Raw genomic sequence first — 23,381 nt, forward strand, 5'->3', positions numbered from 1 at the left:
TCAATAAAGTGTATAGTTGACTGTCCTAAAAGATAACTCTCTGAGAAAAAAGGTGCCATAGAAGCATACATTTAAAATTGACAGGAACTGTAGAAGTCACTGAATCCAACCACCTCATTTTTTCAGATAAGGAAACTGAGGCTCAGAGAGAATGATGACTTGCTAATGGTCATAAAGAAAGTAAATATTGCCATTAAGTTTGAACTTGTCTTCTTAGCATTAACATATTGTCTTTAAGGTTTGCAAAGCACTTTTCAAATATTTCATTTGGTCCTCACAGCAGCTCTGGGGAGTAAGTGATATTATTATCCCCATTTTATAGTCAAGGAAACTGAGTCAGGCAGGCAGGCTGAGTAATTTGCCCAGGGTCACACAGCTAGTAAATGGCTGAGGCAGGATTTGAACTGAAGTCTTTCTGACTCCAATTCCCTGGCTCTATGTAGTCTACTAACCAGCTGCCTGAATAAATAAATAACTTTGCAACTTTAAATCTGTTGTTACAGGCTTTTTAGTTAATAATGGCTAATATTTATACGTCACTTTAAGATCTGGAAAAGGTATGTTATCTCTTTTGACTTTCACAACAACTCTGAGAGGTAGATACTCTCAATAACTCCATTTGACAGATAAGAAAACGGAGGCTGGAGACAAATAAGCAATCTACCCAGGGTCATACAGAAAGCATCTGCTGTAGGATTTTAATTCAGGTCTTTCTAACCCTTAAGTCCAACAATTGATCCATTATGCCAAGCCTCCTACTTCATTACCTTACCTTGCTAGTGATCCTCTATAGGTCCACTAACATCCTGATAACTCTATAATATTCTTTCATTCTTTTCCCTGTGTATATTCCTAGAATAGGCTAGCCCTTTTAAATAACAATACAAAGAGTACATCTATCTTACTAATATCTTGCTTCACCTCTGAGACTTTTCAATCAAGAAAATAAAGGAGAGTGATATACTTGTTACTTGAAAACACAGTGGTTTCCCAAAAAGGTTATCATAACACACCAAAAAAAGCTTTCACAAGTAAGGAAAGATATATTTTAGAAATTTTTCATACAAGTACAGACAATAAAATCATGTAATGATGTCAGTTTTTCTAGTGAGCTTTTAATTAACTATGGGGGGGGTCTATTTTGCCAGTTATTTTCAGTCATAGTCTGGCTTAACCTTCTTTCCAGGATGTCCTGGGTCATTTCCCAGTCTGTTAGTCAACAAAAGTTCAAGTGTTTACTGTGCCAAACACTGGGGACACAATGACAAAAATGGGGTCCCTGGTCCCATGAAACTCACATTCTACTGGAGGAAACAGCTTACAAATAAATATATACCTACAAAATACATAACATGTGAAAGGAAGACAATTAAAAATATTTTAACCCTTACCTTTTCATAGAATCTATACTGAATACTGGTTCAAAGGCAGAAGAACAGTAAGGGTTAGGCAATTTGGGGTAAAGTGACTTGCCCAGGGTCACACAGCTAGGAAGTAGAAGGCCAGATACTAACCCAGGACATCTTATTCCCAGTCCTGGCTCTCTATCCACTGAAACATCTAGCTGCCATGGAAGGCAGCTTTGAAGGGAAGAACTGGGACTAGGGCAGGGGAAGGCCTCCTTTAGAAGATGTGGGACTTGATCTGAGCTCTGAAGAAAGACAGGGAAGCTAAGACGTTGAGATGAAAAGAGAAAGCATTTCAAGCATGAGGGGCTGCCAAATGCAAATGCATGGACTTAGGAGATGAAATGTCCTATGTGAGGAACAGCAAGCAGCCTAATGTATTTAGAGGTAGAGGAGATAGGAGTAAAGAAAGAGTAGAATTGAAACAGCCTAGAAAAATAGGAAAGGAACAAGGTTGTGAAGGATTAATGCTAAACATTTGAAAATTCACCTGGCCATGGGGAGAGAAAACATTATTAAACAGATGAACTTACAGCCTTTCCAAATCACATAAGCAATATAATGCTCACATTTGGCATTCCAAAGACAATATAAACGATTTTTGGATTATCTGGCCGACTGGTCCCATTCAACAAGGCAAATAATTGAGAGTCTATTGAATTCAGCACTAAAGATGTCAGTGACCAACCATGTGAAGAAGTGTGATCCAATGGTTAGTCACAAAACTGAAGACAAACAGCATATAACCACTCTGCATATACCAGTGGTTGACTTGGTTTTTCAGAAATACATTTCCTCTCTCAAACCACTAGGGTCTCTTTAGTAAAATGATCTCCAGAGATCCAAAAAAGTTGGCTTGCTTCCAAAGGTGAGCACTTCATTCCCAATCAGAAAGCAACATCCTCTGTCTGTTAAAGGGCAGAAGCTATTTCAAGCAGAAGCCATCACACAACCTAAAAATTTGATGTCCTATCAGCTGTCACAATTTCTTCAGAATTTTTAAAATGATGCCATACGCTCTCCTCATCTACTGAAATTGTTATAGGAAGGGGTTGGAGTACAGGTAAAGCAATGTAAGGTAGACCTATGGCTTGTAAAGGAGGGAGAGAAAATTCAGCTAAGAGATTTTTTCTTAATATAAAAAAGTAGATTAAACTTTCTGCTTGTCTATCCCATTACTTCTACTTGGCTATGCTGCTTACTTTCAGTAAAGAGCTGAAGCGTTGACAGTTAAAGGGGAAAACACAGGCTTATGAAGTTATTTTTTCTTCATTTGCAAGCCTGATATACCCAAATTCTTATTTAAAGTTTTAATGATTCACTTTTTGCTTATTTAATAACCAAATCCCAATGATTAAAGTGACCAAACTTTCTGATAGGCACCTTGATTTTCAATTTGCCATAGCTTTGACAAAAACAAAACAAAACATTCTTTAATTCTGTAATCTGTCCCCTTTCTGTTCACTCTCAGTTGAGGAGAATGTGAAACACTGTATGTGAGTTTCAAACATTATTGGACTGTGAAGCAAAATTCATTTAGCCAAGGCAGTTTCCTTCGGCCCCCCCCCCACACACACACAATGATTTTGCCTTTGCCTCTTCCAACTGATAGAAAAGCAAAATCAAGGGGACCAAGATATTCAAGAGATGGGAAATAGTAGTCAGCTTTCCCACAAACTACTTGCAACCTTGTTAAAAAGGTTTTTTAAAAAAAATTCCAAAAATGCTGATAAACTAATAGGTTAGTCTGAAATGCCACAGAGTAACCATGCTGAAGTTTTCCCTAAGTCCACTAAAAAGTGATTTGGGCTGTGTTTCCAGTTAGCAGTGAACCACATCTCACTTAGATCTTTTGGTTTTCTTCTATTACCTTAGCATCTATCAGGCCTTTCCTTTTTGCCTCTTTTATTCTTTCTACCATTTCCTCCTCTGTTTTCTTTTTATTAGTGCTTTCTTTGCCTTATCTTGTTGTTCCTACCCTTCCTTTTCTATTCTCTATATCTGCAACTGAACTGTCACAAGCCCTGACAGAAAATAGGCTGATTACTCTCATGTAGCAGAGATTCTAAAAGGTAGCTTCATTGACTTGAGAGCACAAAGTGAAATTATTGACAAGGTCTTGAAAACAAGATATCTCATTTACAAATCTGTGGCTTTAAATCATAAGAACAGGACTTTACTGAAAGAAAAGTACTTTCAGTACTTACCACATCATACTGGACAATGTAAAATTTTAACCTGAAAATGTGTCTTAATGATGGTCTAAATTTTACCCAGCTAATGTAATGAAGAGGTGACCAACTACTACAGTAACTATAGTCAATTACTAAGACTTTAGCAAGTAAATATGAATAAACTTGGCACTTGTTCAGATTAAAGAGCAACAATATCCAAATACATAGTATTTTCCAGGGAGAGAAAGAATCTGTTAAATAAAGATCTATCTGTGCAGTTCATAAGAGAAGAGGATACTTTTTTGCCTTCAGTTATAATTCTCCAAGGAATAACATTTCATATTTAAATGAAACATTTGACATAAGTTGTATTGGTCAGTAAAATAAAGCTTCAGGTTTATACATACATGGAAAAGAACTTAAGAGTATAGAAAGAATCAAATGTAATTATGTTGTTAAATTTTAACAAATTTGGATGCAGCCTTACAGTTACCTATAAAAACTCTATCAATTCACAAACAATTTTTTTCACTTTCCTTCCAAGTTCCCACATAGACTCGACCTAGTTTTGCAGTAGGAAGTAAGATTTAGTGGTTTTAAGAGGGCATCATCAAAGTAATGAGGCAGTTAAGTGGCTCAATAGCTATATTACTGAACTTGGAATTGGAAAAGTATTTGAGTTCAAATTCAGACTCAGAAACTTCCTAGCTGTGTGACTCTGGGCTCCTTAATGGAAGCTTACCTCAGTTTCTCCATTAATAAAATGGGAATAATAGCAACTACATCAACAAGTTGTGAAAATCAAATAAGGCATCATTTATAAAGCACTTAGAACCATACTTAGCATATACTAGGTGTTTAATAAATGGCTATTCCCTTCCCTGCCCGTGTGGTAGATCATTTAAAAAATACCATTATAATGCTTCCAGCAAATCATTTCCTTAGGTTTTGAAATTAAGGTCTTTTGCTCATTTGCATGGCTGATCCAATAAATACGAAGAGATTAAAATGAATACCTAACTGCAAAGAGAACCAGCATGATGTGTTGGATAGAGATACCTCAGAGTCAGTTCTACTCCTGTCACAGACTGCTTAGAATAGCCTGACTGCTATTTAACTTTTCTGTTCCCTAAGCAACAATTTGAGACTAAAATTTCAGAGAATGTGCTGAAAGTTCCTCTTTGGAAAACTCTTTACTCAGAGGCAGACCAGGCATGGAATCAAGGGGTCTTGGATTCAAATTTGCCTGAAGATACTTCTTAGTTATGTGACCCTGGACAAGCCACTTAACCCCATTTGCCTAGCCCTTACTATTCTTCTGTCTTAGAACTGAGTTACTTAGTTACTACTGATATTAAGATACTGGTTAGTATCAGTTTCTAAGACAGAAGGTAAGGATTTTTTAAAAAAAGAAAATAAGAAAACTCTCTACTCTGTTGAAATATGATGTCTAAAAAAAGGTAAAGCACAGATCTAAATGATCATGAATGTTTTAAACAAAATCAGCATACACATATTCTTACATAACTTTCATAACTTTTTAAAAATAGAATACAGTTGATCCCAGGGTTCCATCACTGAAATCTCATAACATAAACATTTCCAACATGAGGTTATTTTCCAATGCATTGTTTTAGAAAATAAAAGCACAAAGATCATGGACAATATCGACAGAAATAAGCAGGAAGAAAAGCTATTATTAATAATAGATATCATATTACCCACAAAAAAATTTAGATTTCTTCCCAATCTCAAAATTTGAAAGTTAGGACGATCAGCAGATCCTTCTACAAAAGATAATGAATTTGGCCTTAGGAGCTCTGGTTTGAACACTGCTTCCAATACAAACCAATTGTGTGCCTGGCACACAGAGTCATTTAATAAGAACTTGTATATTCATTAATGAAATTGGCCATAATTTTCTTCTCTGTTTTTTGCCTTTAAGAGTCATACATTCGTATTTCTTATGGGAGAAGAAAATGAATAAAGAGATAGCCAATTGAAAAAATAAAAATAAAACTAGTAAACTTCTTGTAAAAAATAAACTTGCTTATTGATTGATTGTGACCCTGAAAAGGTACTGAACTGTCAGAATTTAATTCCAATTTCCTACCCTGTAAAATGGGGGCAATAAAGCTTGTGCAAGCTCACTTACGGGGTGTTGTGTGAGAACACTGCAAACATTCAAGTGCTACATAATTGGGATTTTCCCAGTGGTATATTAGCTTCTTGAAGGAGAAGTCGATTTTTTTGTCTTTGTGTCTCCAGTACCTAGCACAAGTTCAAGCACATGGTATGTGTTTAACAAATATTTTGTTGAGCTGAATTTATTGATTCTCTAACACTACCATATATATTACTGTAGAAACCCAAAATGGCTCATAATTTCCCCTATGCAATAGTTACTGAAATTATGTAGATGAAAAGGAGGTTGCAGTTGGAGTCAAGGGACTTGCATTTGAATCTTGGTCATGCTATTTACCACTTATGTGGCCTTTCCCTTCACCAATCTCACCATCTGTGAGGTACAGGAATTAAAACAGATGACCTCTAAGATGTCTTTCAAGGGGCAGCTAGGTAGTTCAGTGAGTAGAGTATCAGGTCTGGAGTCAGGAAGATCTGAGTTCAGTCTAGACTCAGACACTTTCTAGTTGTGTGACTTTGGGCAAGCCACTTACCCTTGTTTGCCTCAGTTTCATCATCTGTAAAATGAACTGAAGAAGGAAATGGCAAACCAAACCACTCCAGTATCTTTGCCAAGAAAACCTCAAATGGGGTCATAAAGAGTCAGGCACAATTGAAAAACGACTCAACAATAACAAGATACCTTCCAACTCTAAAACCTATTATCATTCTGTTAAGTGTTTGGCTGACTAAAAGGGCCCTGAGCCAACTAGTTACCACCCTATTTCTAAACTTTCCTTTCCAGGCACTTCATAAGAAAATCTCTTCATTTGTAAGCGGAGGTTGTTTTTTGGTTTTGTTTTCTAGAGATTAAATTTTCCATAATTTTTAGTGAATCATTCAGAAGCTCGGATTAGCTACAGGAAATTCTTAAGATCAAATAAGCTCAGATGTTTCCTAACTTTAAAAAAGTTCTATCTAGTTTATGAACTAGTCGTTCCTTTTAGACAACTTTAGAGAACTGAACATTTGAGAATGCAAAAAATCCCCCCCAAAAACCCAACACTATCACTGTTTGGCATAAAAGCAATAGAGTGAAAGTCTTGAGCTAATGGGCTGGCTCACTGTGAAACCTTAGCATTTTACTTAGATGACTTCCCTTACTTAACAAAAAAAGTAAGACATTACTCACTGATGTTTGCAAAGTGATTATTACAACAAGGGAATACCTGTTCAAAGGAAGGAGGACCCCACAGGGAATCTTGACACTGAAGCAGTTACCAGGGAGGGTGGGGAATACTGGGTCTCAATAAGTACCATAAAATCATCCTATCTGCAGGGATACAGTTCAATTATATGTCCATTAAGTAGGACACAGGGAAAAGGAAAAGGAGGAGGGGTAAAGGAGGAAGGGGTGGGGAAAAGAATGAGGAGGAAGAAGAGGAAGAGGAGAAGGAAGAGAAGGAGAAAGAAGTAGAAGATGAAGAACAACAACCTTTGTGAAAAGAATTTTTTTCTAGGGATGGGAGATTAGGTATTTATTTCCTTTCCCCCTTTTTCATCATGAAATCACTAAAGGGGACATCTAGGTAGCTTAGCAAGCCTGGAGTTGGAAGGACTTAGGTTCAAATTTGACCTCAGACACTTTCTAGCAGTGTGACCCTGAGCAGGAAGAAGATGAAGATGATGATGATGGTGGGGGGGAGGGTGTAGGGAAGATAACAACATGAATACTAATAAATACAAGGCAATTTCAAAAGAGGACAATGCTAACACCTGTGAATATTGTTGCACTAAGTCGTACCTGAATTGGCCTTTGAAGGATGCTAGGGAGATTTATACTAAAAGTTACACTAAACCAGTTTCTTTGTTATGTCCCACTATTTTCTACAACTCTCTGCTTGATCTGCTGTGCTTTCAAACTACAGAAAATAATTCTGATCTCATCAGTAAGCAGGAAGTCAATGGATTTAATATGCAATAGGCTTAAGCTTCTTGTGTTAATAAGAAATGCTTATTTTCATAAAATCACAGATTCCTGCAAATTTACATTTTCATGCTTCATTCCATTGAAAGGAATTAGTCCTTTAACAGGACTAAGATTCTAGAGACTGAGATTCTAATCTCCGTTTTTTCCACTGTAATCAGATGTGTAATATTAGGCAATTAAATTAATTTCAATCAAGTGTAACCATTTAAAGTACCTACTGTGTAGAAGGCATTGTGCTACCCACTGGAGATATAGAAATACAAAAAATACAATGATTTTCCTGATCCACATGGAGATCACTTAGCTTCTAGGAGGCTCAGTTATCTTATCAACAGAATTCAGAGACATGGAACTCCCTGACTATAGGCAAATTCTCAACCAGATTTAAATGTAATTGGGAAATGTTTAACAAAATCAATAAAAATATAATATGATATAGATAATGTTAGCTTGTAGTTTTCTCAGCCAAAGGCAGTCCATAGAGCACCATTTCTATTTGTGTATGGTGTCACAGGATTAGACTATATTATCTCCAGAGCCTCTTCCTGCTCCAAATCTATCTATAAATCTAAACACCGTACTCTTAGTCTCTTTAAAAAATCCTCCTAACTCTTAACCTTTCCAATCAAACTTTATTCAATAATACTTACTACTTATAATGAATTTCTGAAAGGAAAATTTCTACCTTTGTGAGAAAAAAAGTTCTGGGGCTGAGAGATTAGGTGTTTATTTCCTTTTTCATCATGAAATCACCAACAGTAGAACTCCAGACCTGGAGTTGGGAAGACCTGATTTCAAATATGATCCCAAATACTTCCTAGTTGTGTGATCCTGAACAAGTCAATTAACCCCCTTTGTCTTAGCCCTTGCTGCTCTTCTGTCTTAAAATTAATACTAAGAAAGTAAGGGTTTTAAAAAAATAAAGTCACCAAAGGCAATTTTAAACTTCATGTTTTTAAAAGGGCTCATGCAAAGCATGTTGACACATTACATGCTAACCATTTGATCTTTAAACTATGATTGGTAAAGTACTACATATTTTAAAATGCATAATTGAAAGAACCAGAACAACTTCAGATAACTGAAAGAATATCAGTGGCTATATCAGGTAGTTTAATCAGAACAAATCCACCACAAATAAGATCATTGCTGCTAAACATATTGTTTTAAGTTTTAGAAATGTTTGAAGACTAACACATGGTGAATACACATTTAATAACCACATGTCTCTTTGTAGAAATCTGGAAATAACTAGATCTTTTCTGAATGCTTTAAGGCACCAAATTCAATATAGGCTCTCAATAAATACTCAAAAATTTACAGATTGCTAAAGGGGTAGGCAAACATACTTTTCGAATATCATAACAGAAAACTTTACATAGGCAGCATGCCCTATTGTGAGGAGGTGGACCCTGGAGTCAGAAGGACCTGGATTCAAATTCTGCCTCTGACAGGATATTAGATAAATGAATATGGGTAATTTAATCCATGTATATGAGTTACATATGCACATATGTCAAGCAAAACCTTTACTGGAGAAGATTAAAATGGTTGTCATTATAGACCTACATGCCATCACTAGCTATACATATTAACAAACGCAGCATAGTATTGAGAAAGGGTGTTTAATTTAGAGCTAAGGATCCTGGTTTCAGATCATAATTATACTACTTACTCATGGTCATATCACTTTTCCCCTCTTGCCCTCAGTTCCCTCATCTGTAAAGGAAGGGAGTGGGACTAGATAATTTCTGAAGTCCCCTAAAGCTCTACATCCTATGACCTTAATGTACTCGGCACTTAATATACAAATATCAGGCATGTTATAGATTTTGATTCTAAGTTGCCAGGAGAAAAATATGTGGCTTCATCAGCCTAGTACTTTTCTGGCTCACCTTGCCATATTTTTAAAAGATCCTTAAAGTTACAAAAGGACACTTTTCTTCAATTTACAAAATAATGGTAAATTGAAAGAAATATAAAATTAAAAGTGGTGGATTATTATTAGATTAATATATCATGAAAGCTGCATCTCTCTCTGTATTCTCGTGGAAACAAGATGCATAAAACCACAAGTAAAACTTTCAAATCAAATTATTTTATTGGTCACAACAGAATGAATTAAAAATGAGTAGTTAATAGCAAAGAAATTATTTATTGCTATGTTCCACTTAAAGTTGAGCAGTAATGTTAAATTCTGTCTTTCAAAAATTAGTTTAAAAGTTTCCTCTCAAGCTTTCTGCTGTATCAACTCCAGCTCCAAATCAGGAGAGGTTTTAAATCTCCTTTGCATCTTAATTAAGAAAACTTCACTACAAATACTTTAGGTGATAGATTGCCATTAAATATTACTTTTATTTGAAATTGTTCATTCATAAGAGACCCAGTCTCCTGAGTGGCAACCCTGCCCTTCACTCTTGAACAGTTCAGATAAATGTATTATTTATTTACAGTCTATTGTATACATTATTTATAGGGAATATGCCATAACTCTACTGAGCATATGGAATTTATCTTCATGAGATAGAGGTGCCTTCCTAAGTCAAAAGTGGCATAACCATAAGTAGGTAACTTCCTTCTCTGTAAGATAAATTTCAATTTTTGAGATAACTACTAAATATTTTTGTATAGTTCCAGATATGTAAACTCTGTTTTGGTTTTCATTCTTTTCATGGTGGTTTTAGATACAGCTTCCACCAAATAGAATTAGGTAGTTTGTATTTTTATTATTATTGGGCATAATAAGAAGCTAAATTTAAAATAGCATAAACAGAAAAAGAAAAAATAGATGAATTCATTAACCCTTTCTCTCTTTTCATCATGATCTGTCTTTGCTTTTTTATTTCCATCAGAATCTACTGATGATTTCCATTTGCCATTTGAAGAGGATAGAGGATCAAGCTCTAGAATTAATTCACCAAGATTTTGGTTTAAGTCTTGATTTTAATATATAATATTTGAGTGACTTGTGGTAATTTATTTGACCTCTTAGGAACTCTAGGATACTTTCTATAATCTAAAGGTTATAAGTTACAATTAAACTCTTCATCAATGGAATCATAGGGTGACTTTCTATTTATTTATATCTATATCTATGTGTGTATACACACACATACCTAAACCCACACACACACATCCTTACCTTCTATCTTAGAATCAATACTAAGTATTAGTGGTAAGGACTAGGCAATTTCAGATTAAGTGACTAGCCCATATTCACACAGGTGGAAGTGTCAGAAGTCAAATTTGAACCCAGGAACTTCTGTCTTCAGGCCCAGCTCTTTATCCACTGAACCAAGGTAAGACTAATAATAGTAGTAATAAAAAAAATGAACCTCTTTACTATGAATAATACAGTTGTAGGTGATCCTGTTTCATCTTATTTTAGCACTTCATGAGCTGAAGTTAAATGGATGAGAGCACAGAGCATTTCCTCCAGTCAATTTAGTGTAGTAATATAGAATCTGTTGGTCCAATTCAGCACCCCAAGTATATTCTTGGAGGGTAAATATTTATTGATGTGATTTCCATACAAAGTTGGTAATGGCCTTTATATAAACATTTTTATTAAGTTCTAGAAAATTTTGAGTCTGAGGCAACTCTAGATTTCCAAAATTTCCTTCAGTTTAAACATTTAGTTCTCATTTTTCTGTGTAAAAAGGTTCTACTCAAAAGGTTTGAATGCTTCAGCAGTGGGCAGATTCATTGGTTAATATTATTGAGAGCCTACAGTATAGTAGTTATTATATAAAGGTAGAGTAAATATGCCTTAGAAATGCATTTAGTTTGAAAAACATGTATTTTTATATGGTTAGAAGTATTCCTTGAATAAGAACAAACACCATCCTTGCAGTTAATTTTAATTTATCTATAAGGTTATCAATGCTAATGAAGATGTCTAGGAATTATGGAGATGTTAAGGCGCGTTGCTTTCTCAGGAGGAAGAAAATCTTGCTCATCCCGCTTATAGTGGGAGGAAGGTGCAGAGAGCTAGAGATACAGAGAAATGTCTTTATCAAGTTGGTAATTTTTATGGAAGGTCCTCTGGTTAACTCAAGTGGTTCCCATTGTCGTCCTTTTAGAAGTCTATGACTATTTCATTATAAATTCCATCTTACTACAGATTCATGACAGCCAAGAATGCACACAAGTTTCAAGAGTTTCTGTGAGATAGGATATCAACACAACTTAAAATATGGAGATCTAGAACCCAAGCAGTCTATCAGTTAAAAACATATTCACAAAAACCCCCAAATATTTAAAGGAAGAGTGTGAAGAAGCTGATATGGATCTTTAGCTCAAGAAACCCACAGCTTTGAGGAAAACAAATGTCATAATAGATAGGAATTTATATACAGTTCTGAAGCTCCTTCTGTAAGATAGACTGGCTCACAAACTTTTGGTGTGTATTATTTACTTTTAAATTGATGAGCCTTATTTTTATTATGTCAAGGACAGTCAAACATATAATTAGAGATAAGCTTAGCAGCATACACAAAAGAAAATCCAGAATTAAGACAGACATTATAGTTCAAGTCTGGTTATAGGAGCTTTGTAAAACAATGTAAAATAAATAATAAGAAACAAATTGTGATCCTGTTTTCCTGAAGTAATTATTTCCAACAACCCAACTATTTGAAACCAATTTTTAAAAGCACCATGAATTTAACGGTGTTTTAAAGTAACAGGAAGGATCAGGAATAATAAATAGCAAAACACGAGTAATAGATAAAATGAAATAAGAACACAACCTCCTCTATTTACCTAAAATATGTCAGGAAAAAATATCATTTGAGTATTCATTTATTCCACTGCTAATGTTTTCCTAAGTAGTTGGAAGAATGTATTTTAAAAGTATCTATGGTGAAGAGTAAACCTATATTCTATTCCCTCCAATTAAGTAACCAACCAGACCATAAAACTTAGGTTAAACTTGTTGAGCGCCTAAAAATTATTAATGTTCAATTTTGCTTCTGAGTATATGTATTAAGAAGAACAAGGTTATTTAAATGTTTTAAAATTAAGAACACTTACATTGCACCCTGGCATTTTATTCAGTGAATATGAATAAATCCCATTAATTTAAATTGAAACTATGACTATGTGTCAAAAGAAAAATCCATTGCTAAACTGAATTTTTATGGATTAAAAGTAATATGTTTATTTTCACATTGTATTTATTGTCTATTAAGTTGTACTTCACAAAATGAGCTATGGAAAAGTTATGCTATGATCACTATATATCTTTAAGATTTAATAGTATGAGAAATATGACCATAATTGATTGCATACATCCATGACACAAATGACCAGCAAACATACAATATGACAAAGTTTAAAGTCAGTTTGGTTTTCCAATGGGCTAACACATTGCCAGGTGTCAAGGATAATTTCAATTATTTGGAATCAAGAAGAGTTTTTAAAGATTTTTAAGATTTGTCATTTTTTTCCCTTTTCATTTTATTAATCAGTTATGTAACTTTTCTAGATGAAAAAGTTATCTAGTAAAAACATTAAAAATAGAGCACTCTGAAGTTTTAATTTGTTTTTAATTCTATCCACTTAAATTCATATTGATTTAAATCCAATTCCAGTAATAAATATTTAAATTAGGATATTTGTACTAATCTTATATAAGATTCTGAATGTAATTTATTCAAAATGCCAATTATACATATAGATATACATAAGTTGATTAATAAAATGGAACTTAGTAACATACTAACAGTGGGCAATTAAGGGGGGAAAAGTTGCGTATACATATCACTCCAAGAGTGGCTATTTGAGACAGCAAGAATTTTTAGATTTCTCTGTTTTCACAGTGAATTAGATAGAATGAGAATGTTATTGTTCACAGTATAATTCTGATCCTCACATTTGCTTAAATTCAAAAAATAAATAGTCTGATGCCACAATTTAATCCACAAATATAAAAGTGGGGTATCAGGTCTTTAACTTAATGATAAAAGTCACATTTGTGTATTAGCATTCAAAATAAAGCAAAGATAAATTTTACTGAATTTATTTCAGTTTTTAGCAGTTATTTTATCTTGCTGCTTGCTATTGAGAAACAGTGGTGAGCTCAATGTATATTATAACAGGATTGTTTTCACTTTAGATTTTGAAAATGTTTACTCTAATTTCTCCAACATGACCAGAAAATGATAGCTCCCATTTAGCATTTTGGGTTTACAAAGTGCTTAAGTAGTGCAAGCAGTACTATTATCTACACTCTACCTCTAAGGATACAGTGATTGAGAGGCTAAAAGACTGACTCACAGTCACACAGGGAATAAGCCTTCAGAGCCAGGGATTAAATCTGAGGACTCTTTACTTCTAGTCTGACAGGTTCCCTACTTCCCCAAGCTTCCTCTCTGGAAACTGTGTCGCATGCACTATTTTATGTTTTTTACTTATAAAATAAAATGTCCTATCATATTATCTTGAAAAGAGAAATCAAGTAAATCGACCTTCACATTTTGAAACAGTGATGAAAATTTCATAACTACTTTATATTCTGTGTTCCTTCTATACAAATATGGTAACTATCATAATGCAAAAAAAAAAAAAACCCAACAACAGTCAAGCAAAATGTTACAGTTGCAAACTTAAATGACTGAGGCTGGTATCAGTTTACTATGCTTCAACTACTTCCCTGTCTTGTGGAGTCAAATAATGTTGAATTATAGACCTTCTTGCAGGAAGTCTTATTTCATGTTCATTTTGATCATTTCCCTACTAGTCCCTATAGGAATTTGGCTGTTTGCCTACTTTTCTTTAAAAGTTTCTACATACATAATTGGCTTGTGTATGATGATTAAATGATCATTTATTAAAAATTTAGTATTTTACATTTGCTTGGCATGTTTACATAACATAAAAATATTGTCTTTGCAATAAAAAGCATAATATATTTTGAACCCCAGACCAACTCATTTGAATTTATATTATAAATTATTTTCCATTTAAAAAATGAATACTGTACTCTTTCACAAAGAGCAGTTTAAAAGTGATTATGTGTGTCTTATTGTAAGGCAAGTTTCTTAGTATAATTTTAGTGAAGAGTTAAAAGTTGTAGGTAGGAGTTCCTAAAGAACTCAGTATTTAAGGTAAACTGATTTTCTACCAGTCAACTCCATGGTAATAGTATAGCATATTTGTCTAAACTTTAAAACTCAGGTTCCAGTACGTGAATACAGTCTTTGTTTTTTAATCATATGGAGTCACACTGCATAATTTTCCTCCCAACACCTAGCAACAGCTGTATTTTAAATCTTTTTGGACAATGACAAACACTAAACATGCAAGTGCTGGAAAATGAAATGATTTTTAAAGTGCTTATTTTCTAAGTTGTGCAATTAGAGGCAAATTTTGGTTGCATTTTTAAAATGCCTAGCCCCAACTTGTGATTCTCCTTTCCTCTTCCATTACACATCTTTTCCTTGTTCATTTTCTTAAGTAGCCTTTAAGTCTGAGAATAATAGCAATAGTAAACAACTCTACAGGTTTCAGAATGGTAGGCAATGGAGTCCTTCTGAAGGGAGAGAGAAGCTGCTCTAGTGACCTATAGCCCCTGAGCTAGTTAAATCTCTAAACAATAGTTACTGTTATGGGACTTTACTTGCAAAAACTAGCAATGCTATCATTGCCTTCCTTTAACCAAGGCACTCACAGCAGGAACTAACACTGAGAGGCCTAAGCATGAATAAAAAGAAAATGCTCCCCCTCCTCCCCACCTAGTACCCACCTACACTTGGGGGAAAAAAAAATGCCTGAGCCTCAACTTGATATGAATGTGTGTATGTAGGTGGTATATATATATATGTGTGTGTGTGTGTGTGTGTGTGTGTGTGTACATATATATACTATTTCTCAAAAATCTGTGCACATTAAGCAGCCACACATATCTACTCAGGAGTTCAGCTCTAAATAAGTACCATGACCCAATCATAAAGTACTAATAAAAACACGCACTATACAACTAACTTTCCATTCAAAAGGTACAAAGCAATAAATGGCCTAGAATGAACATCCTAATTAGCCAGTGTAGTGACAAGCAGTCAACACCTTATTATTTAATCATTAAAGGGAATCCTGCTATCATTTCCCTTTGACATATTTCAAAGAAGAATTAAGAATGGAGCACATGACCCATATCAACAATCAAAACTAAACTTAGATGATACTGTTATCATGGCATTCACCAATGAAGGCCCCACCTCACACAGGGCTTGGGGCACCAGAAGCTCTAGAATGAAGACAGAAGTATGACCCTTTTCACAGCTCCATCAAACATTTACAATTTAAATAAGATGTATCCAAATGTAAGCATTTCGAAACAAACTACCTGACAAAGAGACCATTTTACTGCCTCCTGCTGCTTGTCTAGCAATCTCCCTATTGGATGAAAATAAATGGTTTTCATTTCTACTAAGTATTCTTAAATATATGGTCACCTCCTCTATTATTTTTTAAGCAGATTTCCAACCCATCAAGGACATGGAGTTATTTTCTTTTCCTTTCTATTCCTCCTCCCCCTCCTCAAAAAAAAAAAAAAAAGCGCTCTGAAACCTTCCTATCTTGGAAATACTGGAGAAAAGGGGCGAGAAGAGACGGAAAGAAGAGGTTCAGTTCCCTGTAGGAAAACATCCTAATGCCATTGTGGGAACTTTAACTGAAGCAATAATGCAACATTTGGTTAGAAAATGCTCACAATTTTGACAAAATAATAGTCTACAAAGTTCCGTCCAAATCTAGAGTTCTCTGAGACCACATCTTCCCCTACTCCATCATTCTCACGACCCAACTCCAAATCCCACCTCAGGAGACCTGATCCTTATCCACGCAGCCCTTGCTTGGTGCCTCTCCGTTCTTTAGCCCCTCTGCTGTGCTCGGCTTGGCCCCTACACTCCTCCCACTGCTCCAGTAAGCAGTCGCTCCTCTAAGGATACTTCCAGTACTTAATGCTTAACCTGCCTAGGGAAAAAGAACTGTTGGTTCTGTCCCAGGGAGGGCCATCTCATCTCTCTAGCACGCTGTGCAAATCGGGATTGACATTCAACAGGCGCAGAAGAGGAGAATAGAGGGTCAGGGGCTCAAAGTTGAATCTTTAGCATATTTCCCTCTTCCTCCTCTCTCTTCTGAACCCAAGCAGTAGGAACATTTTGGAAGGTAGGATTGTCCTGGGGTCTGGGCCGTTTTTCGTGCCCCTTGTCCTCCCGAAGGGGAGGTGGGAGTGGGAGGGAAGTCATCTAAATTTGTGGATTTCCCCTAGAAAAAGACCTCACCGCCAGAGGTCATGGGTGGATCCATCAATTGAAGGCCCAGAATCGGGGCCTCTGGAGCCTGCTCGCTCCATTTCTCCCAGTTCATCTAGCTACTTCTCTCTAGCCCTGACTCTTCCAGGCTGTCTCACTTCCCCTAGAACTGGTGCATGGCACATTTCTCTATTCTCCCTGACCAGCCTCCATTTCCCTTTTTAGCCCCTTCTTAACTGCGCTAGCCCGGACACAAATCCAAGTCCCCCTACCTCTTTTTCCATCCTGCAGCTTCCAATTTCTCCTCTCTCTCCTCCCCAGTTCAAGATCCCACAGGCCACATAACCTACTTCCTACCCTGTCTCGCTCTCCCTGGCACCATTGTGGTCTAAGTCCTAATACCTCTGGCTATCTTCCCCTCTCAGCCCCACCCGTCGTGTAGCCGCAGGAGGGCCTCAGCTAGCAGAGCCAGAACTGTAGCCCGCAGAGCCTGAAGGGTCGGCGCAATCAGCAGGTAACGGCAGTCAGGAGAGGGCGCCAACCCTCCCTCCCTCAGCCTTGACCCCCACTGTGGGGAAGGGACAGCATCTGGAGGCGCCGCCCTATGGGACTTCTTAGCAGGGGGGCAAAGAGACCTACTTCAGGACACTGTGGTGGAACTGGCCGTGGGAAGTTGAAAATGTGGGATTACTAGTTCTAGTGGCTACTTAATCAGATAAAAGGAGCAGAAGAAAACATTACAGGGCAAAAGTGGATTTACTCGGACTTATCCCTCCGGGAAATCCTGGGGCATCAAAGCCCCACATCCCTGGTCCCTGTCCCTGTCCCAACACAGCAGTCTGGCCGAGTTGGCCGCCTCCGCGCCCTTCTTGGGAAAAGGGAAAAAGGAAAAAAAAAAAAGATGAAAGGAAAAAAAAAGAAAGAAAGGCCTGAACTACACAGGCTCTAGAGACAGAGGGGTTAATTAGATAACGAGGCTCTGCGGCTCACATAACACCTGAAGGGGGATCTCGCACAGCCTGAAGTAAGCTACAACACGGTATTAAAGAGACTTGGCCACATTCACAGGAAAATGGAAAGTAGAACCCTTCTCCCAAGGCCTGATAGACAGGGGTGGGCGTGGGAGGTCCTCTTTGCCTAGGGGTGATGGATTGGGGTGTTGGTGGAGGGACAGGGATGGAAGGAGAAAGTAGAAGCCCCAGAGGCTAGGACTTGTCCCCTTTAATGCGGCAAAACAGCTCTCAGCCTGCACACCCCTTCCAACATCTTTGTGCCCACATTACTGAATGGGTTCAGGAAACTTGTAAGGAATCTGGAGCCTGTGTACAAATACAGGTGAAGTACAATCCTATCTCCTCCTCCTTTTCACACATCTCACAAAACTAGGAACATGATAACCATCAGATTTGCTTTTGCTCCTACCAAACCAATTCAACTACTCTGCCTAGAGCAAGATTATTGGGGTCACACACGAGCAAACACACTCCAAATAGGATAACAGCACCGTGATCCCAGAATGTCACAAGTATCTCCCCAAACGCGAAAAACAAACGTTAAAACGGGGCAGGGAAAAATACACCAGATACAACTTTTTAAGAAGCAACTGTAATTTTTGCATTACGATCTATAAAAATCACACATCGAAGGTAAACTGCTAACCAAAGTACATCTGGCAAATATTTTAAAGCAGGATCTAGATGAGTTTTTAATATCATTTCTCCAAAGAAAAACAAAAAAGCAACCCACCACCAACAACACAAAACTGTAACTTTGCCCCTTTAGTCCTGACTTTAATAAAATAATGATTCGTTGGGAAAATGGGGTATAAATCTTCATTTTGGAGGCAATTAAAGTGTTGATTTCATTCATGCCCCTGAGCGATTCTTGTAATTTGCTCAAATAGCTTTATGTACCCAGCACTCCGGAGCTTTTAGAAACCCATTTTCTAGTTAGGCTTGTTGGATTACAATTTTTATTCAACAACAGCTATCCAAGTTTTTCTCAGCTGAATCTGCATTTAACAGCTCCTTGGTTTTGGATAGTAGACAGTTTAACGCTGGATATAAGACTTAGGGAGTGTGAAGGGAATCTTCAACAATTCTATCCTTGGTTAGAGGAAGCCGGTTTTTCTAAAACTCCTTGTTCCTCTCCTATTTATACATTTTGTTGAAAAATTTCTCGCTCTCCCTTATCATCAAAACCTGGCATGGGTCCTGAGTTGCTCTCGCTTGTAAAATCAGACCAGCCAGTTCTCCCTGGACCTTATAAGAATAATACTAGTCCAATAAGCCCTGCTTGTCTTTCCTAGAGACGAGTATACTGGGTAGTTTTTAAGAGGAAAGGGGGAGGGGGAAATCTATTAAAGGATGCTAAGGCTGAAGTGTAGGGTACTCTGGTAAGTAATCTATAAAATACTCCCTGACTGATAGTGCCCTAGATAATGACAAACCTTGCTAGGGAAAACCTAGCTTGCTTAGTCAAGCCTTGCCTTAACAAAGAGAAGAAGGCCTCCAGAGTCAACTGATCATGACTCCTAAGACTGCATTTACGTGCCAAATCATAAAGAAGGAATAACTGGATATTCTTTTATTTATTTATTTACTTAGCCAGGGGAAACAACTAAAATCCTCCCAACATGTTACAACAATTCACAACAATGAGCCACCCTGAACCCAGTTTAAGCTCATCCACTCTTCACATTTTAACTTTAAGTGGTTTTTTGTAACTCCTTCTAACAATCCAGATAGGAGAGAGAGAGAGAGAGAGAGAGAGAGAGAGAGAGAGAGAGAGAGAGAGAGAGAGAGAGAGAGAGAGTCAGCAGCTCCAAATAAAAGTCATATGCCACCAATCAAACCAAGTGGAAGGGGGGGGGGGGGTTGGAAAGAGAAGGAGGAAGGAGGCTGCAAAAGTCACCACTGTCACAGAGGTAGAGCGCTCACATTTTGTTTGTAACACATACAATCTCAAAAGCCACTAAACCAGCGGGTCTAGAGACAACGTAACAGCTGGAGGATGAGTGGAAAGGAGGGAGGGGGAAAAAGTCCATATTTATCTGTTTTTATAACCTTGGCCCAGTTTTATTTTTCTATTAAGTACAATAAAATGGGCGAGTTTGCAGCAAGTGCTGCACAAAGCAATGTTCAGTGAGGTCTAAAAGCGTTGGGCCGAGGAAAACTGACAAGACAGGCTAATGAACCGTAGAGACAGGAAGAAAATAGCCAGCATTTGCTAGATTTCAAACCTTAGCTGTCTTTTTTAGACCACCTATCTTGGATTTATTATTAATAAAACAAAATAAATAGGTCCTAGTCTTTTCTTTGGAAGGAAAGAAAAATTCCTAAAACAAAAACCAACAACCAGAGGCAACTAATGGCTGTTAATGCTTCTATTATTATAAAGGGTAAATAAAATAAAGACAAAAATTAAAAGCGACAAGAAACAGGTCAAGTTTGCAGGCAATGCTTTTACAAGCTCATCTCGCCAGGTCGAATCCCAGAGCAAGCCTTAATGAAGCAATAATAGCCACATTATTCAAAAATTTTCATTTCGATGGAAATGTATCTAAAAGGAACTTAATCATATGCAAATAATAAAAGGAGGCGGTAGTGACCCAGTAAGCGATATGCATACAGATTTTTTCCCCCTGTGATATTGAAGGCTGAAGATCCCATACCTGATCTGTTAGATTTGCTGATCTTGTTATATCTTCACTGTCTGATTTTGATCCGCCTTCTCTATCGTCTATCACCAAATCGATAGGCATTTTCCCTTTCAAACAGCTAATATACCGGTGGCAGAAATTGTCACATAATTCGTGTACCTACATTATAAAAGAAATAAAAAAATGGAAATATAATCAGGACTACATAAATGAAATTGACAAGTGCAATCCACCCCCCTTGTGAGATCCAAAATTCCAAATAGGGAAAACACACTGCAATTGTCCTCCAGAGACCCCCAGATGCATCCAGAATTAGGAATAACTTTCTTTTCTAGCAAAATAGAGATATCCCAGAAAATTGACAGTGACAAGATGATTCACAGGCTACAACATATTCAACACCCGTGTTAAATTCATCTGCTCCTGGGGCTGTGGTCATTAGAGAGAGGTGACCTGAGTGGGTGACACTTAAGGTAAACTATTTAATTTCATCCAGTTATTTAATCATAAACATTTCTCTAAGAGAATCTAAGAATAGAATAAATTTTGTTGAAAGACTTGCAGCACCCAGTGGTATATAAATACATTCACAGTCCTTACAATGTATTTCTATAAGGGGTTCCCATTAATACCAAATACATTTCAGAACATTTTTTTAAAAAAGTGAAATCATTTTGTCTTCAGGAACCCATAAAAACTTTCCCAAGATTTTTTAAATCCCTCAAAATGTGTTGAGATAAATTAGCTCACAGGCCTAGCTATCAATGACATGTAAAAATGCACAAGAAACTCCTGTACTTGTATGTTAATGTTAGTTTGAATTAGAGTGCATTAAGCTTTTAGTGATGAGATTTATAGAAGAGCTAACAAAATTGCTTTCTATTGCACTCTTTCTTAAGTAAGAAGGTGGGATGAGGGCAATGATCACAAATTCAAGAAATTGACACAATTCTCAACTCTGTTTTGTCTCTGCAAAACATTTAATGAGCCTCCTTCACCATCTCCCAGAGTCTCACCAACCCCTCCTCCCTATGCCTCCTTGCAGTCCCCAGTCTTGGACCTGCCTCTACTCTTAAGATCATCTATAAGAAACTCACTAAAACTAAACAAAAGTTCATGCAGAAAGGCGAATGGGAAAGAAGGGAAAGACTGAGAGTTAGATCTTTAAGAACCCTAATTTATACAACAAACAAGAAGCCGCATTTAGAATATCTGCTGTGATGCAGAGAATTGCAACTATATATACAAAGCTAGCAAGGTATTAAGATGAACACAAGGCCAGGGTGGTTTTTGATCCCAGTTCTAGTGGCTGAAATTGTAATTAAACTGAGAAGAGAAATGGACGCTAAGATTGGTCTTGACACTAATTAGCAGAAAGAAAGACATTTATGCAAATTTACCAGAAGCCTGAACTTCAGCAATTCTGAACCTTATGTAAGGGAGAGAGAGGAGGGGGAGAAATTACCTTCTCTAATTCCAACAGATGAAACCTTAATACTTGTATGGCTTGGATCATCTGCAAAGATACAAAAAGTATGAGCACCCCATTCCTGGATTTCAGAACATACTACAGCTGTCACTGATGTAGTCTATAACCTGATAGTTCTCACAGTAAATGGACTTATTTTAATTGATGTCATTAACACTAAAACTTATAGCAGCGACTTTGTACTGTCTGGAGATTTCATTTTATTTTAAAACTAAACAAGCACAACAATAACACAGCTTCTAAATGATGAGGATCGTAAATACTCCCCTCCCCCACTACTTTCCTCTTCCCCTTACTTTCCCCCAAAGTGTCATCTATTCATGACTATGGTTTCCGGAGAAGAAGAATAGAGCGGATATTCCAAAAACATAAGTTTTGGTTTATTGCATTTTAAAACTTTTGCTGAACTTCACAGCCTAACGGATTGTTTAAACCATATCTAGAATGAAGTTCTTTTGAGGGCCGGGAGAAATTGGTAAACTTTGAGTGCATAAGACATACTCTCAGATAAATCCCAGTCCTGATTAGAGTTATGCAGCTTGGCTGTCATAAAAACAAATGCTTGCCTTTGGAAGGGGCTCAGCTCTCACTAGCTATCTCTCTGTGAGTTTATTTATCCGGAATCGCCACACTCTATCTATTGCAAGTAATTAAAAATATCCATGAAACAGGAACGTTTCAATGGGGGTTTGGGGAGTGGGAAGCCGGTAAAGGCTTTGAAAGCTCCAGGTTGTCAGAGAAAAGCAAGGGAGCCTGAAGTTGGGGGAGGTGGTCAAAGTGGGGAGGAGGGAGTTAAGGAAAAAGAAAAGGATGCCAACTCTTACCAAGTTATCCAGTTCAGGATTAGAAGAAAATAGAGGTTTTTCTGCGCGAATCTGAATACAAGTAAGAAGGGGAAAGGGGAAAAAAACGTATTTGAAAATCTGGAAGCCAAAGATACAGACTTTTTTTTTTTTGCTTCATTACCCTGTCGGGGGTCTATTATATAATCTCTAATGCAAAGATCGGCCAGACATGGTAGGTACATTATATAAACACTTAAATGATGTATTTAATAAGCCAAAAATACCAACAGATCTAGTACTTTACTCCTAGTTAAGCTAGCCACGGTCCAACTTGAGAAGGCGGCATGTCTCACACAACGTAAAATTCAGTGACATTACAATTAATCGTCACTACCATCACCAACACCACTATTATATTTAGAGAGCTTTCCAAATTGGCTTTTTTGGGGGTGGTGTAGGGTTAGATAGAGTAGCCCGTGGAAATAAAATCGAAAT

The 23,381-nt window shown here is 36.8% G+C and overlaps 1 protein-coding gene across 4 annotated transcripts in view; it reads right to left on the reverse strand.

Annotated features, from left to right (window-relative positions):
• The window catches only part of MEIS1 (Meis homeobox 1), a 154,322-nt gene that overhangs the window by 123,998 nt on the left and 6,943 nt on the right, over positions 1–23,381 (reverse strand). For all 4 annotated transcript variants that reach the window (XM_056813916.1, XM_001374559.4, XM_056813917.1 and 1 more), the window contains exons 4-6: positions 22,926–22,976; positions 22,078–22,128; positions 20,625–20,771 (exon numbers count right to left, since the gene is read on the reverse strand). In XM_056813916.1, coding sequence (XP_056669894.1) covers positions 20,625–20,771; positions 22,078–22,128; positions 22,926–22,976 — 249 coding nt within the window. The remainder of the gene's footprint in view (positions 1–20,624; positions 20,772–22,077; positions 22,129–22,925; positions 22,977–23,381) is intronic.

This window comes from Monodelphis domestica, chromosome 1, assembly GCF_027887165.1.
Source record: "Monodelphis domestica isolate mMonDom1 chromosome 1, mMonDom1.pri, whole genome shotgun sequence".
Taxonomy (NCBI): Eukaryota; Metazoa; Chordata; class Mammalia; order Didelphimorphia; family Didelphidae; genus Monodelphis; species Monodelphis domestica.